At 42.3% G+C, this 25,556-nt stretch overlaps 1 protein-coding gene across 1 annotated transcript in view; it reads left to right on the top strand.

Annotated features, from left to right (window-relative positions):
* ADARB2 (adenosine deaminase, RNA specific B2 (inactive)) overlaps window positions 1-25,556 on the top strand; it is a 478,856-nt gene that overhangs the window by 267,196 nt on the left and 186,104 nt on the right. The window contains exon 2 of the mRNA XM_025205749.1: window positions 22,782-22,868. Coding sequence (XP_025061534.1) covers window positions 22,782-22,868 — 87 coding nt within the window. The remainder of the gene's footprint in view (window positions 1-22,781; window positions 22,869-25,556) is intronic.

Raw genomic sequence — 25,556 nt, 5'->3', positions numbered from 1 at the left:
CATTCCTCTGTATTCCTCCTCCTGTTTAAGAACATAATTTTCCTTACTTGGAGGTAAGCTAGGGTACCAGTTGTTGCCTTTGGACTGAGAGCTCATTAACTACTCGCCATAATCCAGGTTTTGAATCTGTGCAGTTCACATAACTGCTGCTTTAGTGGGAAAGCATTTTTCTCAGTTAATCTACCAAAAAAGAAGGTGGCTTGCCAGAGAAAAATGTTACAAAATATACATGAGTAGAAAACTATGCATTTGCTAGGGAAGGATTACTCTACTCACCAGTATTTCCTGTGCTGGCAAGAAAGATTTTTTAGATATATTTTCCACATCTCTTGCTGAGATCAAAATAGAAGTGGTGTGAATGTGTATGTGTAGATATATAAATATATATATATACTCCTTTCTCACTAGTGCTGCACCACCTATTAGTTGAACTAATGGAGCCTCCAGTGAAGGAAAGTCTAGAATTAGGCGGTTCATCGCCATTAACTATGAAGAGCCAAAAAGATTCATGTTATTAATGATGGATTATTTTTCAAAGGAGTGGGAGAGAAAGAAAGGCATACTAATTTCCCTTCAGCTTTTCCTTCTTTTCTCTGTGTCTAGAAATGACCCAGCTCTATGGTTCTGAATCTACCAAACCTCACAATTTATTTTCCACTTCTTAATTCTAAGTAGAAATCAGGTTGCAAATGTTACAATTCCACAAGCAGTTTTATTCTTACATTGTTATATTCATCATCATCTTGCAGAATTAGGAAGGCTAAAGAGTCTTATTAAATTGATTAGGTCTTTAACTAATGTAAGTCAGCCACTCCATTGATCTCCACTGCTATGACTGGACCAGTCCATTGACTTCAGTGGAGTTATGCAGATTCACATCAGCTGAAGATCTGACCGATGTGATTGGACTTACTGAGAGCAAACTAAACTTCTATAACAAACTGGACTTCAAGGGGAAATTATTTCTAATTGACTCCTACTGTTTTGGCTGCATCTCCTAGCTATACTTTAGCTGGATCGCTGAATCAAGGATTTCCAAAAAGAATCTCAGAGATGCAAGGGAAATATGCACACAGTGTGACACATGCTGCCTAGCTGTCACATTTCCCTAGCATCAATCCGTGAACCAGACATGCTGTACTCTGGAGGGACCTTCTCACATAGGCATGAGACTCCAGTTCCCTTGCAGCTGTTCCTGTGCTGAATCCACTCACTCCTGCTCCAAGTGCACCAGACCCTGGAAATGAGGCAGAGTAACTCCCTTAAAGTGGCTCTGAGCATGGACCCGAGGTAGAGAACCTGATAATAGTGCTGAGGAGAGGGTCCAAGCTGCCTGAAGGTAATCACATTGCCTCAAGTATGTACACTGTAGAACAAATGGGTGACTGGCTTTACAGCCGGCACTCCCAAATGCAGGGCAGTGATGGTGTAGACATGCCCCGAATGAAAGTGCAGATTCTGGAACTGGGGATGTAAGGCAACCCAATCAAGAGACCTCAATACTGCTCTTCTGGTAGGCATCTCCAGCATGCCAATGAGCAGAAAAGAAAGACAATAAAAACTAAATGGGGCTTTCCTGCTAGGCTAATCACTTCTGTTTGAGGATGGAGGACTGTGCCAGCTGCAAATCAATGTGTTAAATCAACTTGGTGCTTGTGTGAGTACTGTCACCGTGGCAGCTGCTAACAAGGGAATAAAGAAAGCTGTTATTGGATAGTTAGTAGACTTTTTAAGTGCTTGTTTAAAATAACATATTTAATTTAATGCAAAGTTATAAATGTAATTGGGCTTTATGGACATTACAGCAGGGGAGCCAAGAATGGGAATCCTCTTCCTTCCACTCAGAGCCATTTAAATCTTATATATTATCCTTATCAAACTGTTTCTGCAGTAATAAAGAGCAACTTTTCTTTGGGATTTCCTTTATAATTTGTTCTTTTGGGGCACCTGCCCTTCTGCCTGCTTGTGAAGGAGCAAACATTAGCTATAATAATCATAATAATATGAAGGCATTATAATAATACAAAATTAGGGTTGGAAGGGACCTTAGGAGGTCATCTAGTCCAACCTCCTGCTCAAAGCAGGACCATCCCCAAGTGGATCATTTCAGCCAGAGCTTTGTCTAGCTGGGTCTTGAAAACCTCCAAGGATGGAGCTTTCACCACCTCCGTGGGTAACCTGTTCCAGTGTTTTACTACCCTCCTGGTGAGAATTTTTTTCTTAATATCTAATCTTAAACTTCCCTTTCTGCAACTTGAGATTGTTGCTCTTTGTTCTATCATCTGCCACCACTGAGAACAGTCTAGCTCATCCTCTTTCAAGCCCCCCACCCCCTTTCAGGTAGTTGAAGGCTGCTATTAAATCCCCTTTCAGTCTCCTCTTCTCTAGACTAAATAAGTCCAGTTCACTCAGTCTTTCCTCATAAGTCCTGTCCTCCAGATCCCTCAGCATTTTTGGTGCCCTCCGCTAGACTCTCTTCAATTTGTCCACATCCCTTCTGTAGTTGGGAGCCCAAAACTGAACACAGTACTCCAGATGTGGCCTCACCAGTGCTGAATAAAGGGGAATAATCACTTCCCTTGACCTGCTGGCAACACATCTACCAATGCAGCCCAGTATGCCATTGGCCTTCTTGGCAACAAGGGCACGCTGCTGGCTCATATTCAGCTTATTGTCCACTGTAACCCCCAGGTCCTTTTCTGCAGAGCTGCTGCCCAGCCAGTCAGCCCCAGCCTGCACCAGTTCCATCCTCCAACTCCAAATGTGCTTTGGCCTTCCTCACTTTATCCCTGCATGCCGCAACCAGTGGAGACACATAGGAGGTGCACAGGGGTGCATGTGCACCCCCTGAGAGTGCTAGTACACCCCCTGTCAGGCCACACTGCTTAGGCGACGGACAAGGGGGCAGGCAGGAACACCAGTGCCGCCCCTGTGAGCACTGGCTGGGGAGCAGGGCTGCCAGCAAAAGCAGCTGTGCCACTTCCAGAAGTGGCTGCGGGACTTTCGGAAGCAGTGCAGCCGCTCTTTGGTGAGTGAGATTGGCTGCAGGGGACCCCGTTCAGCACGATCGGCCGTGGGGGGACTCCTCCTGGTCACTGACTGGTGTCACGTGTCCCCCCAACTCAAGAGGCACCAGTCGCCCATGCGAGCAATGCTTTTATACTCTTCCCTATTTATTTGTCTAAGTTTCCACTTCTTATAAGCTTCCTTTTTGTTACTTAGTTTAGAAGATTTCCCTGCTAAGCCAAGCTTGTCTTCTGCCATACTTACTAGACTTCCTGCACATCGGGATGATTTGTTCCTGTACTCAGTAGGGGTTGTTTCAAGTACAGCCAGTTCTCCTGAACTCCTCTCCCTCTCAGACCTGACTTCCCTGGGGATCCTGCCCAAGTGAATCAAAGTCTGCTTTTCTGAAGTCCAGTAAGAACTCTAGAAATTAAGTTTGCCATCAAACTCATTCAGAATTTGCACTCCTATGGATGGTGAGGATCACCTGAAAGGTTCACTTTCTCTGAGCAAGTGGGCATGTTGAGGACCTGCCACATTATACATGCTACCATATGCCATGCAAGTAGAACATCATAATAATGATAATAATACCACTAATGATGACGATGATGATGATATTGATGATTCCTGGCACTTTATGTAATATTTAACATGATCAAATCACTGAACAGTACTATTTCATTAACATACCACTGTGGGTTAAATATTTATGTCTCATTTTCTCTTTTTACATGACAGGAAAATAAGACATGGAAGCAAAGTGACTTTCTAAAGATTTTATAGGGAATAAGTGGCAGAAACAAAACTAAAACTAGGAATCTCTATTCTAGGCATATGCTCATTGCCCTAAATTGAAAAAAAAATCATGAAAAATAGACATTATTTTCAAGCCAATGACATTGAACTCAAAAAGTGTCTGTTCAGAAGTTAATTTTGGATTTTTCTTTTTTTTTTTACTACAGGCATTCTAAAACATGAGATACTTCTAGCCCTACGTAACTGCCTTCCATAACTCACTTTGGCGAGATTTCTTTTGGAGTATGATAACATGGTTTCAAGAACAGTGGTAGAGCATTGAGCTGCATAGTACCAAATAGTACCTACCATATTTTCTCACATACTACATGCCCTCAAATAAAACATGCACGCAGTTTTTGAAAGGCAGATTGTAGAAACAGAGTTTTCCCAGAATCATGGCTAACTGTATGTCATAAGCCACTGGCACATGTTACTACTCTGGTGCAATTCATGTGTTAATCACACTATAAATAGTAACAGTGCTACACCTTCTGGTAGTTTATGGTGCCATAAAGTGGCGAACCAACTACAAAGATATTCCACAAAATATATGGAACATTTTTGTGGTTCATTTATAGGGCACCATAAATTGAACTTGTAGCTCCCATGCCGATGACAATCAGCTGCTTCATATCATCAGCAGGGGAATGGGGGTCAGCATCAGGACCAGGACAGTTCCAGATTGGCAGCCCGCAGCAGTGATCAGGTGGCAGATGCCCAGTTCACCACTGTGAACGGTTGCTGACCCTGGACAGGATGATTTAATGAGCCTGTCCTTTTCCAAATTTCTACCTAACCTTCAGGAACTGTCCTCCAGAAAGACTCAGCATTCCCTTAGGAGCTCACCCATAATGTTTAAGCTTGCATCACTGGGGTTGCAGTTAGGGATACCATTTTAATTCGGAGCACTTCACTTTTGCAGTACTCTCAAACTCCCAACAGGCTAACTAGTAAGAACTTTAGATCTGTGCAGTTCAAACTCAGGTCGCTGTTGCATGGGAAGCTATAGCTCTCAGATCAGCCTAACTTTCTCATCAGTCAAACCATAAACCATATGAAACAATTTATATCAAATGCATATGCCCAGGTAGTGGAGTTCCTGCACTTTAATTACATCAATCCTCAATCACCCCAAAGCACTACCATATTCAAAGTACTAACTCTAGCAGGCAGTACTTCTGGGAATGCCATAAAAATGCCAGTAGAGCAGCAATGGCACAGAAAATAAGCTGCCTCATCTTTGGAGAATTATTGGACTGTACTAATATTCAAGGGTACATTGTCAGCACAGTGCAGAGCGACTTAGATGCATAGCCCCCATTATGACTATGGATGGGAGTCAGGTGTCAAACTGCCTGTGCCTCACTCTGAAAATGTAATCCTCTTTGTAGTCTGCACACTTTGCCTTTTCTTGCTGCTCTCATTAAGTGGCAAGTTCACACCCACCTCAGTGTGTCATGACAGGGGTAAAAAAGGTATTGTTTGAAAAAAACTTCTAACCCTCTAGAGCTGCGCTATTCAAACAGCAAAAGAGAACGTAAAACTTCCGAAGCACACACAGCCCAGGATAAAAGCCAAGATAAAAATTAAGAATTAACTCCATCCCTGCCATAAACTTGCAATGCTGTATTGGCTATACAAATTCATTGAAGTCAGTTTATACCAGCAGAGAATCAAGTCAGTAACATCAACACTACAGTAGTCCAGCAAAGTCCAGTCCTCTTATGATACCTGCAAATCTCACCAAATTTACACTTCATGTGCATCCATTAATATTCCATCCTTTAAATGAGGCCACAAACAATACGAGCAGCAGGAGATTGTCTCATGGTATAAACTGGAGGTCATGACAGGATTAGGGTGAAAATGCATTATTTCAAAAGTATGAGGTGCAGCCATGTATTCCTAGACTGTAGTAGATATGGGATTAACATGAGAGCTTTTAATCAATGAATCACTGCCTATATCTTTCAGCAGCAATACATTCATTACATTACAAGCATACCAAGTCAGGTCTTGCATGAGAAACATGCAGCTCACATGGGAATGGAATGGCAAATGCAGTGGTCTGAATTTGGAAGCATCTGCCTTCACCTGCATCTGTATGGAGACTGTCTTTCTTATAGATAGGATAATCATTTAAGGATGGCATTGGACAATGTTTCCTTTAAGTGGTTTTGAAAATGCCACCCATTTAAGGAGTTAAAACAAATATTTGCCTTCTCATTAGGAGTAACTGGTGCCTCTGCCCCTCCATATGCATCTCTTCTTTTCACACGTTTATCTAGAGAGTCTTTTGTTGTTTTCCCCATTAACTCTTTTCTATCATTATTAAAATACTAGCAGTGTAAACTAGATAAGCATAAAAGGAGAGCTGGTCCCAACTTTAATAAGCAAAGAGTCTAACTGAGATGCAGACAGTGTAGTTCATGCAGACAGATATGAGAGTCCATGACTAAAGTATTGTGACTATCTCTGGTGGAACATCTTGGTGGTGATGTTGCCCCTGCTTGATTGGAGCAATGTCTTCTGGTCGAATTGCTTAAGGTATGAGCTAGTTGGTTTTGTCACTCAGCATGCTGTTAGTTTACCTGGAGCACTGTGTGGAGATGCCTACACAGCTTCTGATTTACAAATCAGCTCTCCCAGAGCAACACAGCATGCTTTAGTGAGCCACCCTGGGACATGGTAGGTTTACCTTGTAGTACCATAACCATCAGGCTACAGGATAATCTGTTGTTGGGGTGAATGTCTCTCAGAATTCTTGCATGGAATAACCACATCTTCATTGGGCCTGAGGCAAAAACATAAACATTACTGTATACCCTGAAGGTTAAGGCACTCAAAACAGGAGAGGCTTGGATTAGAGTCCCCACTCCAGTGAGTATGCCATAGCCACTAGGCCATAGAGTCATGTTCATGTTTACTTACTCTCTGTAGCCAAATAAATATTTATTTATTGTATGCAAAATGGAATGGGTTCAACAGAGGATATTGGAAACACCCACGCACACATACACATACACATACCCACTCCAATTTAGGTTACATTCTGGTGGGTAGGACAGTCTTCTAGGAGATGCAGATTATGGTTCAAATACCTTCAGATAGTGGGTAGACTTGAAAAGAGATCCTTGCTAAGTGTTGTAACCCCTGAAATATTTGATAAAAGGAGGCAGCATGATTATCTCTCACTCTTCTAGGCATGTTTTTTGTCGAGAACCTGAACCATTAGTTGTGCTCTGAGAATCCTCCTAGATCAAACCTCACTGGCAAGATAGGCAGAGGAATTCATAGTTTGTTGATCCCAGGAGGGCATAGGCTTGAGATAGGCATGGATCAGCAACACTATCAGGGATAAGGTGCTTCTGGATATAAACTTGAGGCACCTATGGAAAGTTAATGTTGCAACACAGACACAGCAGAACTCTAGACACTTCCAGAATAAGGCACCTGATGAGTAAGGGTTTGAAGGATCTAAATTTTACATGTAAGTGTCCAAAATAAGAGTTAAGTGCCAAAATCCTCCCTAGTTCATTGTGACTTTAGCCATAGGTGTTTAAAAGTTTGTCTATACTACCACCCCTCAGACCACTACCAGGAAGCACACCCTAATTATTCATTCCCACTCTGCACACAGCAAATCAAGAAAATAAAGGAATCAAAAGAAGTGATTTTCCTGATCTATTCAGCACTGGTGAGGCCTCACCTGGAGTACTGTGTCCAGTTTATGGACCCTTACTTCAAGAAATATATGAGTAAATAGGAAAGAGTCCAGCAGAGAGCGACAAAAAATATCAGAGGCCTGGGAAGCTTTATTTATGAGGAAAAGTTGAATGAACTAGGGTTATTTAGCCGTGGAGAAGAAAAGACTACGGGCAAATTTGATTTCAATTTTATATATTCGAAGGGCTGAGCTAGGTCTGCCCGCTATATTTACAGATAAAAGGCTATGAGCAATGGCCTCAAGGTGCAGCAGAGGAAATGTAGGTTGGAGGTAAGGAAAAACTTTCTATGAAGGTGTTTAAGCATGGGAACAAGCTAAGCAGATACTGTGGAGTGTCCATCCTTGGCAGTTTTTAAAAGCAGGTTAGACACACACTTGTCTGCAATGTTTTAGGTAGAGATAATCCTGCCATGAGCATGGGGGTCCCTTCCAATTTACTAATCTATGATTTAGGCACCTGCCATAGGAAATATCTGAGCATGTGCCAATGAGCATGGCTGAGCCTGAGGGCATTAGGGTGGGTGTGGGGCTCCTTTACAGAACCAGGCACACATAGATGAGAGGAAGTAGCCAGGCTAGGGGATGAGGGAGGAGGATGGTTTTCTTCATGGTAGTGTTTCTGTGAATGGCACAGAGGTGGCTCAGGGCTTATGGATTCTATTAGGTGGCAAGACCTCTAAAAGTTAGGCACTTCAGTATAATAATAGGGATTGATCCTGAACAGAGATTGATGTGGGCAAATCACTGTGTTTGTAGGCACCGTATTGTGGGAGGCTTTAGAGCTTGATAACACACAGGGTATGTGCAGACATTACACTTAGACCAACCTACCCCTAGTTAGATCGATCTAAGTGCCAAACTGTACATACATTCGGGGAGTTTAGAACGGGTAAAAATGGCCGGTCCAATCTAACTTTGTTCACCCGAGGAGATGAACTAAGTAGATCAGACTAACCCATGCCCAATCTAAATGAGCACGCGTACACGTTTGAAGAGTAGCCCCAGAATTGGGGAAACCCAGCTGCTTTCCCTAGCTCTGTGCCTGCACTTTTCCTACCCAAGCTATTTTTAGCCCTTTGCCGACCCACCTCGACACTTCCCCTTCCCCACGCCCCATCCCAGACTCACCAACCCCACCATGGACCCACTAGTTCCTCCTGATCCTTTCCACCACTCCCCTCACCCTGACTTACATAGATCGAATTCCTGATGTGGCTCCCAGCACTGGCAAAAATGTGCACAAGCGGGACTCAATGTATGAGCCATGCAATCATAGATCGAGTCCTGGGACCATCTGTACATACCCACAGTACTGCAGTTAGTTTCACTCGAAGTATGATTTCTAAGCCAGTTGCATTCATTTGGTTAATAAGTTTGTGTGAACACTCTTATTTCAGTTTAAACCAAGCTTATTTCGTGATCAGATTGACTTAATTGGGTTTAGTTATTTCAATCTGAAATAATCGCTCACCAGCCAAAATAAAACTCTCCACAAAGGGATTTGTGCCTATTCAACAAAACCTGTTTGATTAATCTAATTCAAGTGTATATGTTGACAAGGCAAGGTGGATAAGAGATTCTGAGGTAAGCCTCATCCACCCTAAGAGCATTCAAAGTAGTTATTTCTGGTAACTAAATTGTTTGGTGATTCTCCTTCTTTCAATATACAGATGCCCTTCACTAACACTGGTTGTTATTCAACTGGCATGCTGTCAAATAATATTAAGTGGTGCTAATTATGTGGTTTTATTATGTGCTTAATAAAGCTGCTGGCCCTTTTTATCCTGTTTATTGCATGGCTATGACTCGCAGATTTTAACAGTGATAGCTTTTTGGCAATTGTTTTCTCATGTCTTCTGTCTGCTTCTGAAAAGGGTCAGCTTCCAAAAGGAAAAGAAAAAAAGAGAGCCTTGTCATAGCTTATTCCCAAACCACATAAAATGCAAAATGAAAATATTTTTAAATGAATTCTCAAATAATATTAGAGGCTTGCAAAAACATGTTATTTGTAAACTGCCATCTTACAGCCAGAACCAGATCACTTAGAAAATACATAATGCTGTTCAATCCACTTGCAGACCGAGGTGCACATAAACTGATAATAACTCAAGGTATTTTATCTTAGTGTCTCCTCAGGCTAGGCATCAGAAGAGAAGAACACTCTTGAAACAAAATTAAATAGTTTTAGATCTAATTTTACTAGGCTGAACTAGATTTCAGATTGATTTCTGTAGAATCTAATAGAGGACAATGCACATGCATTGCCTCTCTTATAGAAAATCCATCTACCACACTGTGCTTTTTACTTATTTTGCTGTTTACTGGAAGTAATAAGAAACTAATATTTCACAATGCAATGTGTTTCATTCTGTAAATGGCCTTTCATTTTAAAACAGCTTGGAGTGGGCTGTTATGGAGTGTTGAAGAATAGCCACAGAGATTTGTCTACTCAAATGCCTATTTACATTCATATGGTGAAACAGATGCTTAAGTCCACCTTCTGCATTTGGTGAAATGATAAGAGCTGCAGGACAAGCCATCATAATAAAAAATAAGATCTTGAATGCTGCATACTTAATGGTTTTCTTATTGTGGTTAGTTTTTGATTTGGCTAGTGTGATCAAATTGCTGGCTAAGGGCCCATAATGGAATGGGCCTAATCAGTATATCATAGCCCAGCTGGAGTTGCTGTGTACTTCTAGTCATATCTGCACATGCCATTGTCCAATTTTACAGACTGTCCAGTTTTGTTGTTGTATCTTTCTGTGTCCTAAGACACAAAGCTATGGTTCTCTTCGAACACATGGGGAAGTGGGCACTAGTCTTTGACCTTATGCTAATACTGATGCCAGTTGTGTCTATTGTCATGTAGGCATCTGGGGCTAATCCTTCAGCTGCAGTAGAAGACATAAAAGTTTGTTTGTGCCTTGATTTTGATGTTGTCTGGCCTCTAGGCAGAACCATGCTGGTTGATCTGATAACCGGGGAGCGCAGCAGTGCTCCCTCTATTCTCTAGCCACATTTGTTATATCAGTGTCCAGGAGGGTTTGGCAGAAATAACTTTCTGGTAGGTCTCTACAACCTGCAGATTCTTTTAAACAGAGGAGAATCTTTCAGTGCTCCGTTAAGCCAGCTAAATCACGCTCAAAGTACCCAACAAAAATCTGGCTCCTGTTCAATAGGAAACATCATTTTGCATAGCTTACCCAACAACTTTCAGATGGTAACAACTTTGGGTTGAGAGTGTTGTAAAAACTTTGTTCCATTACCAGTCCCATAAGGCATCTGATGTTGCACTTTCCTGGTTCTTCCAGTATTGTAATATAACAAACTATTGCTGTTGGCTAGCTAAACTGCAGTGACATTCTGGTGGTCTTTGTCATAGACCATTTAGTTAAGTGATGGGCAATGACAAAACAAAACAAGGGTTCCTGCCCCGGAGAACTAAATGTATAAATAAGAAGAGCAACAAGCATTTTTGCTGGAACAAACTGATGCGTGCACTAGGCCAAGGTGGAAGTCCAGATGAGGCGGAGGGGTGGGTCCATCTGAGTGGTGATGCATACTGAGCAACTTGCAGCCCTGCGTCTTAGGAAATCTTCATGGCTCTGGCAGTTTTTCTTCTGACTTGAAAGGAAACCTAAGGCAGTCAAAAACCTTCCCCCTGAAATGCTGAATATCAAAATGTTCCATTGCTTTGACTTCCCTTTGATTACCAGATGAGACAAAATGTGTTCTGATGTTTTATGTCTTCATTTCATATCCCTGCTGAAGCAGAGAACAAAAAACCCAGCACCCCTGATGAATTTTTTTTCTCCTGAAAAGTTATGTTCCTAATGCAGAACATTTCCTTGTCTCCTGGAAATAACTGGTGGAAAATGTCCTGGGCAAAGGATTCATCCCTGAGCAAGGAATTTCTCTGCTACCTCCCAGAAACTTGTCCCTAGAGTTTCCACATCACATGATCAGATGTTAGAAATCAGTGCAAGTGCGCTAGATTTAAAAATGAATTATTAAAAGCAGGTGTCCAGCAAATTTATACGCAGAGCCCAGAGTTGCGGCTCTGGCCAATCAGCTCATAATGCATCAGAGAGCAGGTGGGGCAAACTGTACTCATCCAGCCTAGGAGCTTGTTTTTCTTTTTCCATTGAGCTGCTTCATCAGCGCGGGGGGGTGTTGTTCTAGTTGTGTTGGCTGACACGGGCCCCAGGAGGTTGTTCTGTAAGTCAGAGAGCACTTGGGGAATATGGATCTTCTGTCCACACCTTACCTCAGTCTTAGATTTCAAATGGCTGCAAGGGGAAGTGAAAGGAACTGCCGCAAGGATCTAGATTCAGTATCTGATTCAGAGACTTCCTGCAGAAATGAATTCTACAGGTTATCTGTACAGGGTGGGCCAGACTTCTCTATGCCAAGCCATCCTTATGGGCATAATCCTCTGCATTTAGACAATTGAAACTATGTATTCTCATTCTAGCTGCTAAGTACTGGAAAATATTAGAGGGGAGTCGCATTGTGCCAGAAGTATCTACGTGTTGTATTTGTGTGTCACATAAATATGCCGATGCCTCCAGCAGCTGTAGGAGCCCCTGTAAACCCAACTGGATATCCAAGGGTGGCAGCTTTCCCCTCTTCTCCCCTTTTCTCCCCGACTTACTGCTTTCCTCTAGGTTTCTGATCATGAATGCTCCAGTGGGAATTCTCCTTTTTTGTTTCCATTTGCACAGGCGGGTGCAGTAAACCAGAAACAAACAGTCCTGGTTTGCAGAGAGCTGGGGTATTGCTAACTGGTTCCACTGCATATACCTGTGCAGGGACTGACCTCTAGTTAAAGCACATCTAATTATGCAATGCCCCAGGAACTGTTGTGAAGTCAGGCTATGGAATATAGGAAGAATTGGCAACACGTGGCTCTTACTGTTGTTACACGGGTATTGCTTGTATGGGTATTGACTGCATTTTCATCAGTGTTTGTGGTACATTTTAGATTTCCTGGTTTTATGCAGTCAGAGAAGGCATCTGAGAACTTGGCTTCATGATAGTAGGCATTTCCTTTTATTTTTCCTAATTACAACAAATAGTGATTTCATCAAGAACTCTGAAGTCTATGAAATTTTTGCCTGGAACCCAAATTTGTACTCTCACTCCCATCTGTGTGTGTGCAGATGTAACACTGCAAAAGGCAATCAGTTTCTTTCACAGTTGCAGCTAAATCCCACCATTTCTTTTTGCCTACTAAGTTTACGTTGCTTTCCAACAACCGTCTGGTTGCCTCCATTAGCCTGTATGAGCTTTTTACAGTGAACCTTGAGGTTATTGTTAGTATTGTTATTAATGGGTAGCGCACAGTAACATCCCACACAGGAACTAGGGACACACACTACCAGGAACTGTGCAAACAAAGAATACAAAACTAGTCTCTGCTTTAGGTATCTTTGAATTTTAGACTTAGTCCACAACAGGTGAATAATCAGATGAATAGAAGGGAGGAGAGGGTAACAGTAGAGACAGTGAGTGCATAGAGTTGTAGTCCTAGTTGTTACAAGCAGTTCCCAGCTTTGACAGCTTTGGATGCATGTTATTTGAGGCATTCCAGCAAAGGCAAGTTTGAGGAGGGACTTAAGAGGGCAACGTAGCTAGCTTCATACTTGAAGTGTCTTCAAAATGAGGCCAACTGAGCAATTTCTTAATATGGCAATCTGAGGGTATAGCCTGGCATTGCACACAGAAGAACTCACAGCTCGACAGCTGGCTTCCAAATTCAGAAGTAAGAGTGGTGACTTATGACAGGTATTAAATCCCTACCTGGAAAACAGAATGAAGTTACTGTTTAAACCAGGTGATAGCTTTGTGCTGATTGTGCAAGTCATAATTTCAAATACTGGGCTCTTCTCCTAGTAAATACTATAGGTTTTAAGGTATTGCTATTTCTCCTGCAAATTTCCTTTAATATAAAGCATTATCTCTTTCTGTCAATCACTGTCACCTCATCCAAGCCTGAGCTGACTGAACACATTAGGAAGAAGGTAAAGAATCATCACTTGATGTGTGTTTCTTTCTTTTCTCCACAGAAATAAATCAAGGTTAACATGCATGTAGCAATGTAAATATTTGATTTGCTACATGTTCTAGTTAAGACCCAAAAGTATTAGCTTTTTTCAGGAGGTTTTGCAGCTGAATTCCCTTTATTGTGTCAAGGTTGACCCATCCCCAGTAATCTCACACTAAGTGTGAACCAGATGCATTATAAAGGAAGAGTTTATAACACCCATATTATGTTTTTTAAAAGAATCCCATTTAAGAAATCTCTGACATGCAAAGTAGCTTATGGTAATCAATTAAAATATGAGAATGGAACTAATTCAGTAAAACGTCACTAATGCTGATCTGGCAAACTACCGGTAGCCATCTGTCTAATCCTTGTTGTGTATTCAGAAGTCACATTTTAAAACACAATTATTAATAGCACTCATTAACCACCAAGCAAAAGAGCACACCACAAGCTTCCATTCGGAGATTAGCTCCCAAATACTGCTTATGAAGGTTTGGAGGAGAATCTGCCTCATTTCCAGTCCTTTGTTTTCACTGGGCAAGGATAAATCTCTGTGTATAGGTGCAAGATGTTTTCTGATGTTATGAGCCCCTGTGGCTCCCCCTGACTTCATCCCATGGGGTGAGGGGGAGGAATATGTAGATCTGCAAATCAAGCAATATTGGATGATGCTATAGAAATATGTTGGAGCATTCAGAGCATGATACCAAATTTTGGCACAGCTGGTATGATGGCATCACACAGAAAAAAGAAAATGCGATCCTTTGTCATTGTGTGTCGTCTGGAGCAGTTCCAAAGAGGGAATATGTACTCATCAGAAGTAGGTGAAACTCTAAAAGCACAATCTTGCTCCATATGATACATCTTTGCTAGTATCTACATTAGCACCTTTACCCTAACACTCCCCAACAGGGCTAATAAGGTTGTGCAATCTAATACAAAACAGCAGCCTTTGTGTGAACCTCTGGGTTATCTAACCTTTCTCAGAGCAGATTTAGACAATGCAGTAACACATATAGGACCGAAATGAAAGATGTGTGAGGAGGAAAGAGACAGGCAATAAATGATGGACCTGAGTGTGTTTGAGGCATTTGATCTTGGACTCATTGTCAAAAGTCTTATAAACATCTTATAAGCATGTTAAAAAATAATTATTTAAAAATATTATAATGTGCTGTTCAAAGATGGATTTTTTTTAATTAGTTGCCCAAAAATGCATGTAGATTGAGCATACAGATTGAAACTGCATACATTTTAGCTGCACATAATTGCATATGGCTACACACAGGACTTTTTACTGGCTCAAAACAAGACATGTATTTATAAAGCATAGTTCAACAAACTACTCTCTCAGCCAGATCCACTAAACAGGAGCCGCACTGCAAAAGGGTAGAATCTTGTGGAAATCCAGCAGCCCTACACACAGGAATCTGATTAAATGTTTGAATTAAATCATTTTCTTGTTCAAACAAGCAAAAGATATGTTGGTTCATAGTTTTTGATTTGTTTTAGCATTTAGAAGGATACTGTCAAAACAATCTCCGTTGTTTTTTTCTTAAAATTAATGCTGCTGTTGGAAAATATAATGCTGAAAAACATAACGTTGAAGTATGTTTCCTTCCCAAAACAGATTTTTTCCCCATCTTGTATTCACACAGGCTTTATTGAGAGGAAAGATGGTTTTGTGGTTAAGGTCCTGGACTATAATTCAAGATATTTGGCAAGTCAGTTCTATAGTTATGGTACCAGACTTCCAGAGAAAAGTCATTTTACTTCTGTTCTTTGGTTTCTTCTCTCTCCATTTCTCTTTTCTGTCTAAAGTGTAAATCTTTTGAGGCAAGGGCCATCTCTCATTGTGGCTGTACAGCCTTTGTTATAAGGGTTTTCTGTTCTCACTTGGGAATGTGTAGGTACTTCTGTAATACAAGTAATAGCAGCTAATTTTAAAGCCTGTTCTGAATGTTGAGTTGTTGGTGTTGAGTTCAATTTTTGTTCTTTGGAGAAGGGTGTTTTAAAGTTTTCTCTGTTCCTTCAAAACAAAAGAATTACAGCAGTTTTACAGAGAAATAGGGAATAAAAATGGTAGGTCTAATTTTGGGCTTGCTGTTTTCATGTTTCCCTTTGAAAGAGGAGAAGCAACTCAGAAAGATAGGAAGCTTTAATGGTGTTTCTCTGGGGAGCCACAATGCTTTTTCATATCAGGCAGTCTCCTTTATTCTTATTCATCAGACTCCTTCAAACTGCCAGAGATAAGACTATTTGTGATGGACATTAAAATATATGGGAATGTAAAGTGCGAATACACAATTCCCCTAATCTTGTTTAGAAATACTAAACAAGAATAACACTGAATTTAATTATTGACAATAAACCTAAATTAGTGTGATATAGCATATATATGCTAATAGCTAATAACTTTCAAGAGATGGAAGTGCATGATCATACCTTTAGATATATATTTAAACAAATTATTTCCCTGTAAACACTTTCATTTAATTATCCTGCCATCCATCTTCTCTTGCATAGACTCAATGATTTGTCTATATTTGGTGCACTCCACAATCCTTCTCTCTTTACATCATTTATTCAAAAGACCTCCTACCTTGTATCTTTCAGACACAAGCTACATTTCCCAATGGCCTTAAATTCAAAATCATAAGCTTGATCATCTTTCTTGAGCAACATTCTCATAAATTGGGGCCAAGTTATATTTGTGAAGTAACAAATCCTTCTGTTCTGATCCCATTACAGCTTTCAAAGGGTGTACTGTCACAAACCATTGCAGTGACTCCTGTTTTCTCATCCATAAAGTGAATAAATGAGATCTTTGAAAAATTAGTAATAGACACTTAAGATGGCAAAGAGGTTCATTTAAATAATGTGGAAAAAATGGTTTTCTGGAGTTTTAGTTCATGTTACAAATCAGAACCATGGCCCCAAATAAAAGTTTTGGCAAGGAGCATGTCATAGAATGTCATCTTATCTGATCATAATATATTATAAAACTGTATGGATTGGCTGTGTGGTCACCTGCAGGCATCGAACCTAAGATAAAAAGGCATAAAAGATGCATGCAGTGATAAACTGAGCTAAAGGAATAAGACTGTAAGAGTATGAAGCAGATGTTTCCAGTGCAGGTGGGGTATGCTTTAAACCAAATTCTGCCAGTGTTTGACTGCATACACACATTCAGTTACTGCTCTCCCAGCAGAAATTGCAAGTGGACAGATGTTCAGGATTTTTCTCCCAGAGCAAAAATGGCTGCTCCAGAAGAAAAATAACTCAGGAACAACCAGGGTTAAATCACTCCTAGGACAGTTTCTCCTGAGAGTGTGAATGGCTGTCCATGTTCTCTTCTGAGAGAAGAGACAGCACAGTTCTCCAATATCCCAGGGTGCTTTGCTCCCCCCTTTCCCACTCCCCCACAAGGGAGACAGTGGGTGTGTCTACATGTGATGCTACGTCACCACGGCAACGTGCTACAGTGACATAGTGCCAGCAGGCAGAAACCATGACATTGCAGCTACGTTGCTGTAGCAACATGCTTCCTCAGTATAGTGCATTGCTATGGCAATGTAGCATCTAAAAATAACCATGTGCCTCACTTCCAAAAGGAAGTACTAAAGATGGCACAGTAATAACCTCACCACAAGGCACATGTAGACATGCCCAGTGTCTCACTCATAGATTTTATAGATTCCATAGACATTAGAGCTGGAAGGGACCTTGGAAGATCTTCGAGTCCAGCCACCTGCCCCAGGGGCAGGAAGTCAGCTGGGGTCAAAGGATCCCAGGAAGATAAACATCCAAATTTCTCTTGAAGGCATTCAAAGTAGGTGCTTGAACCATCTCTGGCTACAGTCTATTCCAGACCTCGGGGGCTCAGACTGTAAAGAAGTTCTTCCTTATGTCCAGCCTGACACAGTCATGGAGGAGTTTGTGACCATTTGAGCTTGTCATCCCTTGGGGCGCTCTGGTGAACAGACATTCCCCCAGATCCTGGTGAGCACCCCTGATAAATGTATAGGCAGCCACAAGATCACCCCTGAGCCTGCACTTTTCCAAGCTGAAGAGTCCCATGGCTCTCAGCCTCTCATCATAAGGTCTATTTTCCTGCCCTATGATCATGGGCATGGCTCTCCTCTGGACTGTCTCAAGCTTCTCCATGTCACTTTTGAATTGTGGAGCCCAAAACTGGACACAGTACTCCAGCTGCGGCCTCACCAAGGCCAAGTACAATGGGACAGTGATGTCCTGGGATTTGCTTGAGAAGCATCTATGGATGCAAGACAGCATTTTGCTCGCTTTACTAGCTGCAGCATCACATTGATGGCTCAGGTCCGTTGCTGGACTCTACTACTCCAGCCAAACACAAGTATAACACACCTCCTTCACAAACCTCATATTTGTGAAGCAGGGGGAGCCGGGCTGACTGAGTAATCTGGGCAAGCCAATCAGGGCTACCCTGTGTTCTGCTGCCATTTTGTCTCCAGGCAGACTGAGGGAGTCTACAGAGCATGCTGAGATATGTGCATAGGGACCCCTTGGCTACACAGCATCAGCATTGCAAGCTGTCTGCTCTCCTGGGGCTCAGCATTCAAATGTCTGTTCAGATGTCTCTGAGTAAGTTTTTCTACCAAGAGGTAGTTTTTCTACCTAGATGAATTCTACCAGATTATTTGAACATGCGTATACAGCTTTGTTTTAGTCAGATTGGTCCTAAACAATAACAGTTCTGCAGAATGTGGTCCTACAGGGGTATGTTTTATAATGAGCCGTAGTTTTATACCAAAGGCTACCACAATGATGGAGATCATATTTGGCAATTTCAGTACAAAAGCTCTGGTTCAAAGTCCACTGAAATCAGTAAGAATCTTTTCTTTATTGCCACCAGACTTTGGATCAGATCCAAATAGCTCAAGCCCTTGCCACGTAACCTAAAGAAGTTATTCATTTAGGTAAGCAACAGGCCACAGGCTACTAACGTAGCTACTTACTTACAAGAAAGAGGGAAGGATAATACAGCCAGTGTATTAGAAAACTGTCACTACATGTGATGTACACATTATCCAAAGTAGTAGTTTTACCTAACTGCTAGTCTTTTTAGCTAAAGCTTGTAAGCTTCGCTCTCTTGGTTCATTACATCACTTGGTTCACATCAAAACATTCATGAAATTACAATTCAGGCAACACATTTCATTCTCTGGTTCCTTTTAGCCTGGGCCAAAAAGTTCACGGACTGAAAATTCATACATGGAGGTGCTGTTTGTCTCCTCCTACTGCATTTTACCCAAGACAAAATAGTCACTTTTACATATTCTATCTCATAATTGAGTTGAGTTGTGCTGGAAGCAAGCATCTATAACCAGTTTATGGTGGAATCTGGTCATGCCATCTAATATGAGACAAAATTGTTGTAAACCTAGGAAAACCAAGGCTAGAAAGCTAACAGAACTGCTATTGGAAAATGGTTTAAAAGAAATACGGTACATCAGTATCCTGTCTGGAATGGTAACTAAGGAATCCCGACTAACATTTTTACCCCCACACTTCCAGGATTTTTTTCCCTGGGTAAAATACAAATCTAAGAAATAATTTCTCACAAAAGACAAATTCACATTCAAAACTGTTTTTCTCCCTCACTTAAAAGAAGTCATTCTTTATTTGGTTTTTCATTGAATTTGATACAAAGTATAAGCGTGACCCCAGCATCTGTATAGCAACAATGCTTTAGGCTAGCTGAAACCCACAAAACATTTGCAATTACATTTTTATTGCAAAAGTATTTCTTTAAATACAGGATTTTTAGTTATCTTTTAACTAATTACTTTAACAGAATCAAAACTTGTTACCCTCAAAAGGCTACATAAAGCTGTCCATGTGTAAACACAGGCTTAGGAATATAAATACATATTTTGTCAAATGTCTGACTTTGTGACTTATTTCTAGTCATAAAATAAGAGGGTCCTTGTACACGTGAGAAAATTGCCCCTTTTACGGGTTTAATTGCCCTTTTTAACAATTTAATTGTGTAACAGTGTACACATTCAGCAACATGTTACAATTAAATTTCATAACAGTGTATATATATTCAGTGGTGTATTTTGATCTAAATGACTTTTTCATGTAGCGAACTAAAACACATCCCATGTATTTTAGCTTGCTACATAACAAAATACAGTGATATTCCTCACATGTACAAGGGCCCTATCCGGAGAAGGCAGTGGTGCATGGGGGACTGGAAGCCTGGGTGTGCCTAGGGCAATCTCAGGCTTGGTGGGCTTCCAGTGCCCTGTGCATTGTTCCCGCTTCCTTCTCCGGCTGCCAACACATCCAGACACCCTCCTGTCTTCCTGGGCCATCCAGCCCATCCCCAGGTGGTCCCAGGTGGTGGGAAGATAGCAGGGATGGTAAACAGGGCTCTGGAAGCACGTCCAGGCTTCAAGCATCCCATACAACATTGGATCTGGCAGCTGATGCCTGTGAGCTGGAGTTGCACATGCACACCTAGCACCCCACCTGGGCAGCCCCGGGGAGGCACCACCACTGCAGAAGGAAGCTTTAGGGGCCCCCACAGCTCAGGGGCTGCAAGTGAGCAGGCTCTGCCAAGGAAAAAAAAAAAGTGGCAAAGGGCCTGATTTGTTTTTTTCCCCCAGAACCAGCCTGCAGCTGGGTAGAGAGCTTGCCTACAGGTCGCGCAGCCCTTGAGCTGTGGGGGATCTTGGTGCTTCCCTCCATGGTGGCAGTACCCCCCGGGCAGCACCCACCAGATGGCACCCCTCCCAGGCAGTCCCAAGGGATGCCACCACCACAGAGGGAAGCACCGGGGCCCTCCACAGCTCAGGGCCCACTAGCAGCTCAACCGCAGGCATGGCAAAGGTGGGCAGGTCGGGGGGAAGGATTGGGCCCCTCACTGCTTTTTTTTTTTTTTTTTCCTTTGGTGGAGCCTGCCTAAGGGGGCCCTGGTGCTTCATTCTAGCTCTGACGTGCCTGCATATCTGTTTGAAATGTCTCAGGATCTATAATAATAACATGCATATTCTGTCTGTCTGGAGCACTCTGATTGGTTGTTTCAGTAAGCATTGTGATTGTATAATTGTGATTGTGCAATTGTTTCAGTAAGCATTGTGATTCAGTATGCATCAGCTCCCAAGACAACCAATCAGAGTACTCCAGACAGACAGAATAAGCCTATTATTATTATAGATGCTTCAAATGTATAATTGGTTATCAGGTAGACAAGGTTATTCGGGTAAATCCGATATCTTTCATTAAACCAACTAAAACAGTTGGAGAAATTCTTCTTTGCAAGCTTTCGGGGACAAATACCCTTCTTCAGGCTGAGGAAGCATCTCTATTTGGTTATCATTAATACTTTAAATTATACAAACCTTCAGTGTAATTTTATCATATTTCTACCAGTAAACTTTTTTTTTCCCCATAAGTAAACATGACACCAGACTTTCAGCTGTTGAAGTCAGTATAGCAACACTGATTTTATTGAATCTGCTTCACGGTCATTAGTTAACACATATCCCGGTGTTGTGCTGTCATGGAAGAAACAGAACTCTGATCAATTGTGCCAAAGAGCATCTATTATAGATAAAGTATCTCCAATATAAACTAAAACTGTTAAAAAAATGAATTGTATTGGTATAAATGGGGCAGTGGGGATAAGCCTGCTTCTAGAAAGCATTGGATGTATATTTGGACAACAAGAACATCCTGAGCCATAACGGAGGATGAAAAAAAAAACCCCTCAAAACCACAATTTTAGGAAGAATTGTAATCCTGCTTCAGGATATAAGCCAACCTCTAAGTCAGAATTTTTCCTTGGGTGTAGTTAGCCATAATGATATGTCTACCAGTGGCTTCACTGGTGCATGTCCACATTTGGTCATACAAGTGCAAGTGAGAGTGAGTATGTGGAATATCTTCAGGAGCATCCCTGCTGGGACATACTTAGGACACAATATGAAATCTTACTGAATCTGCCCATTAAAAACACATTGACATTCCTAGACTTTGGATCAGGCCCTTAATTCTCACCATTTGCCAAGCCAAGGATGCTAGACTGTGCGGACTGTTGCCTCTCGGTTGGCTAATAGGACTGCACAAAGCTTCAGTCCCTGATTCGATTTGGCAGAGATTCAGCCCAATTCAGTGGCCAAATCTCCGAATCCAAATTGAATCAGAGGACCCTTTAATCTTCCTGAATCAATTTGGAGAAATTCAGACAGGTTTGGCAATTCAGACATAGATACAGCTTTAAATGTTTTTTTTCTGCATATCTCTAGGTAGCAGGGGCTCTGAACGCTGCGGTGCTGGGGCAGATGCAGCGTCCCACAGAAGCACGGGGGGGCTCTCCAGCATGGTCAGCAGCAGACCTGGAAGTGGACCAGAAGCACTTCCAGTCCACTTCCTGGTCCACCGGGGGGCCCACAAGGGGGCCGTCAAGCCCCCCTGGCTCAGCAACTGGTGCCTCTTGGGTCTGGGTGGGGGCACCCAGGATCCCCCTGCAGCCGATCACTGAGCCAAGAGGGCACAGTGGGGGGGGGGCCAGCCCCAGCCCCAGTCCCAGTCCCAGACCCAGACCCAGACATGGACCATAAGTATTTCTGGTCCACTTCTATATTCGCTGCCAAGCATGCTGGGGAGCCTCCCGTGCTCCTGTGGGATACTCCATGCGCCCCAGCACTGTAGCGACCACGAGCCACATCTGCTACCTCAAGGTATGTAGAAAAAAACTTTTAAAGCTGTGCCTGTGTCTGAATCACTGATTTGCTGAATCAGCTTCAAATCTTCAGATTCTGCCAAATCGAATCAGGGACAGTGATCTGAGTCAATGAATCGAATCACTATCCCTGATTCAGGCTGAATCTGAATCCAAATCGAATAGGGCTTGTTTCACACAGCCCTATTGGCTAATTAGTGCTAAACAGATGCTTCGTGAGGACATGCTGGGCAAACCTAGGAGAGGTGCACGCCTGGTACTATGCATGTCCCAGCAGTAAGAAATATATCACAATACCATGAAGTCTCATAGAAATGTGGTAAAAATCTGAGCAACTATTACAAAAATGGAAACCAATTAAACTTGCCTCTCCCCAGGGAAAAAGTGTGAAGAAATCTTGGTTGACCTAAATTTTGTCAATTAATGATTTTATATGCCCTTTTTCTCTTCTTTTGTTCCAGAAAAAGTAAGCATATTGTCAACCTTCATCACACCCTTCAAGTATTTAAGTCCTGGTGCAAGCAATATGGAAGACGAAGACAACTTAAGTAAGCAGCCTCTTTTCTTCACAATTAGTAACCTGTGCACTGAGGGTAATTCTAGGAGCAAGGTAATTTGGGAACCACCTCTCTCCACTTAATCTTTTAGGTCACTGCACCATAGGTGACACATACAGGGGGCACAGGGGTGGGGGGACACATGCCCCCACTGACAGGGCCACTGCCGCCACCACCAGCAGCACCTCTGCGGGTGCTCACCAGCTCTGCCCCCATTGCTGGCACTGCCAGTGGCGCCCGCGGGAGCTTGCCAGTTCCAGCTCCGCCGCCAACACCAGGATGCACCAGTAGGGGGACTCGGGAGGCACCAGTCACCCATGCACTGCACAATTGTTAGTGCACAGAACTGCAGAAAGTACAACACATTCACATTTCCAGTGAGCAAGGGGTTAACCTAAATTTAACAGGCACTTGGAGAGTGCCTGTAAACTGGGTGCTGTGAAGACCAGGGAAATCATTCCCATAAGAAGGCAGTGCTCAATACTAGGCTCAGGAGACAGAAAAGTTTCTTTGTCTTCTTTTGTGCTTTAGTTAACTTATTTTGCTTCCTTTCTATATGCTTGATCCTCAAAGGATAAACCAGGTTGACTGCCTTTTTTCTGCCCTCCACCCCATTTTACATTCCTGTCATTTCCCAATGGGAGGGTTGCTGGGGTGAGGATGGACTGCTGTTTGAAGCACTGTCCTCTCCTTTTCTCTTGGCTAATACTGTCTGCAGAAGAAAACAATCCACATCCAATTGAACAGAGATGTAGTTAAGATGTTGGTAACAGGATTCTTAAATGGTAATTCTGACATGGACCATACCGATGATTGTTTAGCTGGACAAATGTCAGGAGCTGCTATGTTTGAAGGAAAAATGAGGTCATTAAAATGTCAGTAAGGCCAGGCAAAATAGCATGTGGTTAGAATGGAATAGCCTTCACCCATGCTTTGCATTTGACATCAAACAGCGATTACCACATGGCATCCAGCTTTCTGGTTGTGACTTATTTTGAGGTATTTTAGACAGAGAGGAAAGCTTTCCAAACCAAATGAACACCTCTTGCGTTTTAGTATCACCTACCAGATGTGTTCCTTTCCCAGCCAGAAACAATGGAAACTTCCTCTCTTATAACCAGTAGGTGGAGAAAATGGATCATTCTCCCTGGTGTTGCTAATCTGCCTTGATTTCAACAGGAGATGGCACTGATGGGGATAGTTATTGAAAGAATGTAGCATTTTATTTCACATTGCTGGTATCACAGCATTTATTGGGTGTGCTGCACTATTGCTAGTGCCTTGACTGACAGGTTTTTCATATACTAATGAATGCCAAAAAGCCTTGAAAAGCCTTTAACTGCTGGTCCCAAGGATACTACGTTTTCACAAAGCTATGAGAAGTGCACATAGAAAACACAGTATGCACATAATGAGTTTGTGTGGGCACCTCCTGTATAATGTTTCCCAAGTGTGTCGCTTTGTTATTTTTAGGTAAATGTAGTACAGTTGTACATACTAGACGTTAAATCACTGCTTTCTTATTGCTGCAGCAGTGCCTTGGTCTCTATTATGTTTTCACTGGCTGTAAGAAAAATAATATAGCCAATGTAGGTGTGTTTTCTGAAAGAAAAACACCAAATTTTACCCTTTTTGAGGTATTGCACATCAGCCCTCCACTGGTTCAGCTATGCTACAGCGTCAATAACAATTATGTTGGCATTAATTACTTTTTTTATTTGCTGCTAGTAAAAAAAGGTCACCTACCCCCCATGAAAAAAGGCATAAAAATGATGGAGGCCCAGATCCCCAGAGCTATTAAGGCACCTGACTTGTGTAAGAGCCTAACTCCCATTCATTCCAGTGTATCTCAGTATAAACCTTGACTTAGGTCTTACCCTGCTTAACTTCTGAGCATGTGCCTTGGGAGAAAAATTCACAATGACCCTACTAGGCACCTAGAAGCCCTGGACAGTCAATGGAGAGTCTTTGAAGATCCTGATGTGTGATTTAGGTTTAGGTGTCTCAGGGCTGTGTATGAAGAATGACAATTAATCATTCAGAAAGCTCAGCTGCTTTCTGGGCCTCCAAAAGCAAATTCAGAAAGCCTAGAGGCACTGAAAGTCATCCAATAGGAAACACTAAGGACATGTCTGAACTCCCACACTTCTCAAGAGCTTAGGCACCTGACTCAGGCTGTCCATTAGGACCTTACCATTCATTTACTGGAAACAGAATCCATCACCCTCCTGTCCTGTAACCGGCAGGCCACAGAGGCAGGCTCATTCATGCATTTTCTATTAGGAAGTCATTAACTAAAAAACTAAGCCTGTCAACAGATACAGGAACACAGACCTTCCCCCTCCCATGGGACTGCAGCAGCCACTGGACTCCCCCACCCTCACTTGCTTGATCTCCTGGCCCCGTGAGTTGCCCTCATTTCTGTACCATGGCCTGCCTTCAACAGGAAGAATGAAGGTCCCTCACATAGCCTATTTAATAGAGTGGTAGTTAGCGCACTCACTTGAGAAGTGGGAAATGTGAGTAAGGGTGAGCGGTGGGAGAATACTCCAACCCCTACATTATTGGGCAGATAACCAGGACCATCCCAAATGAGCAGCAGTGTCCTGCCAGTGTCTCCCAGGAACATTTGAATCGTAACAGAAATTAGGCAGGAATTAGGTGCAATGGAGAACTTAG

This window comes from Alligator sinensis, unplaced genomic scaffold (assembly GCF_000455745.1).
Source record: "Alligator sinensis unplaced genomic scaffold, ASM45574v1 scaffold370_1, whole genome shotgun sequence".
Classification (NCBI taxonomy): domain Eukaryota; kingdom Metazoa; phylum Chordata; order Crocodylia; family Alligatoridae; genus Alligator; species Alligator sinensis.
The sequence above is the reverse complement of the archived record's forward strand: the minus strand, read 5'-3'. Positions and strand labels throughout refer to the sequence as shown.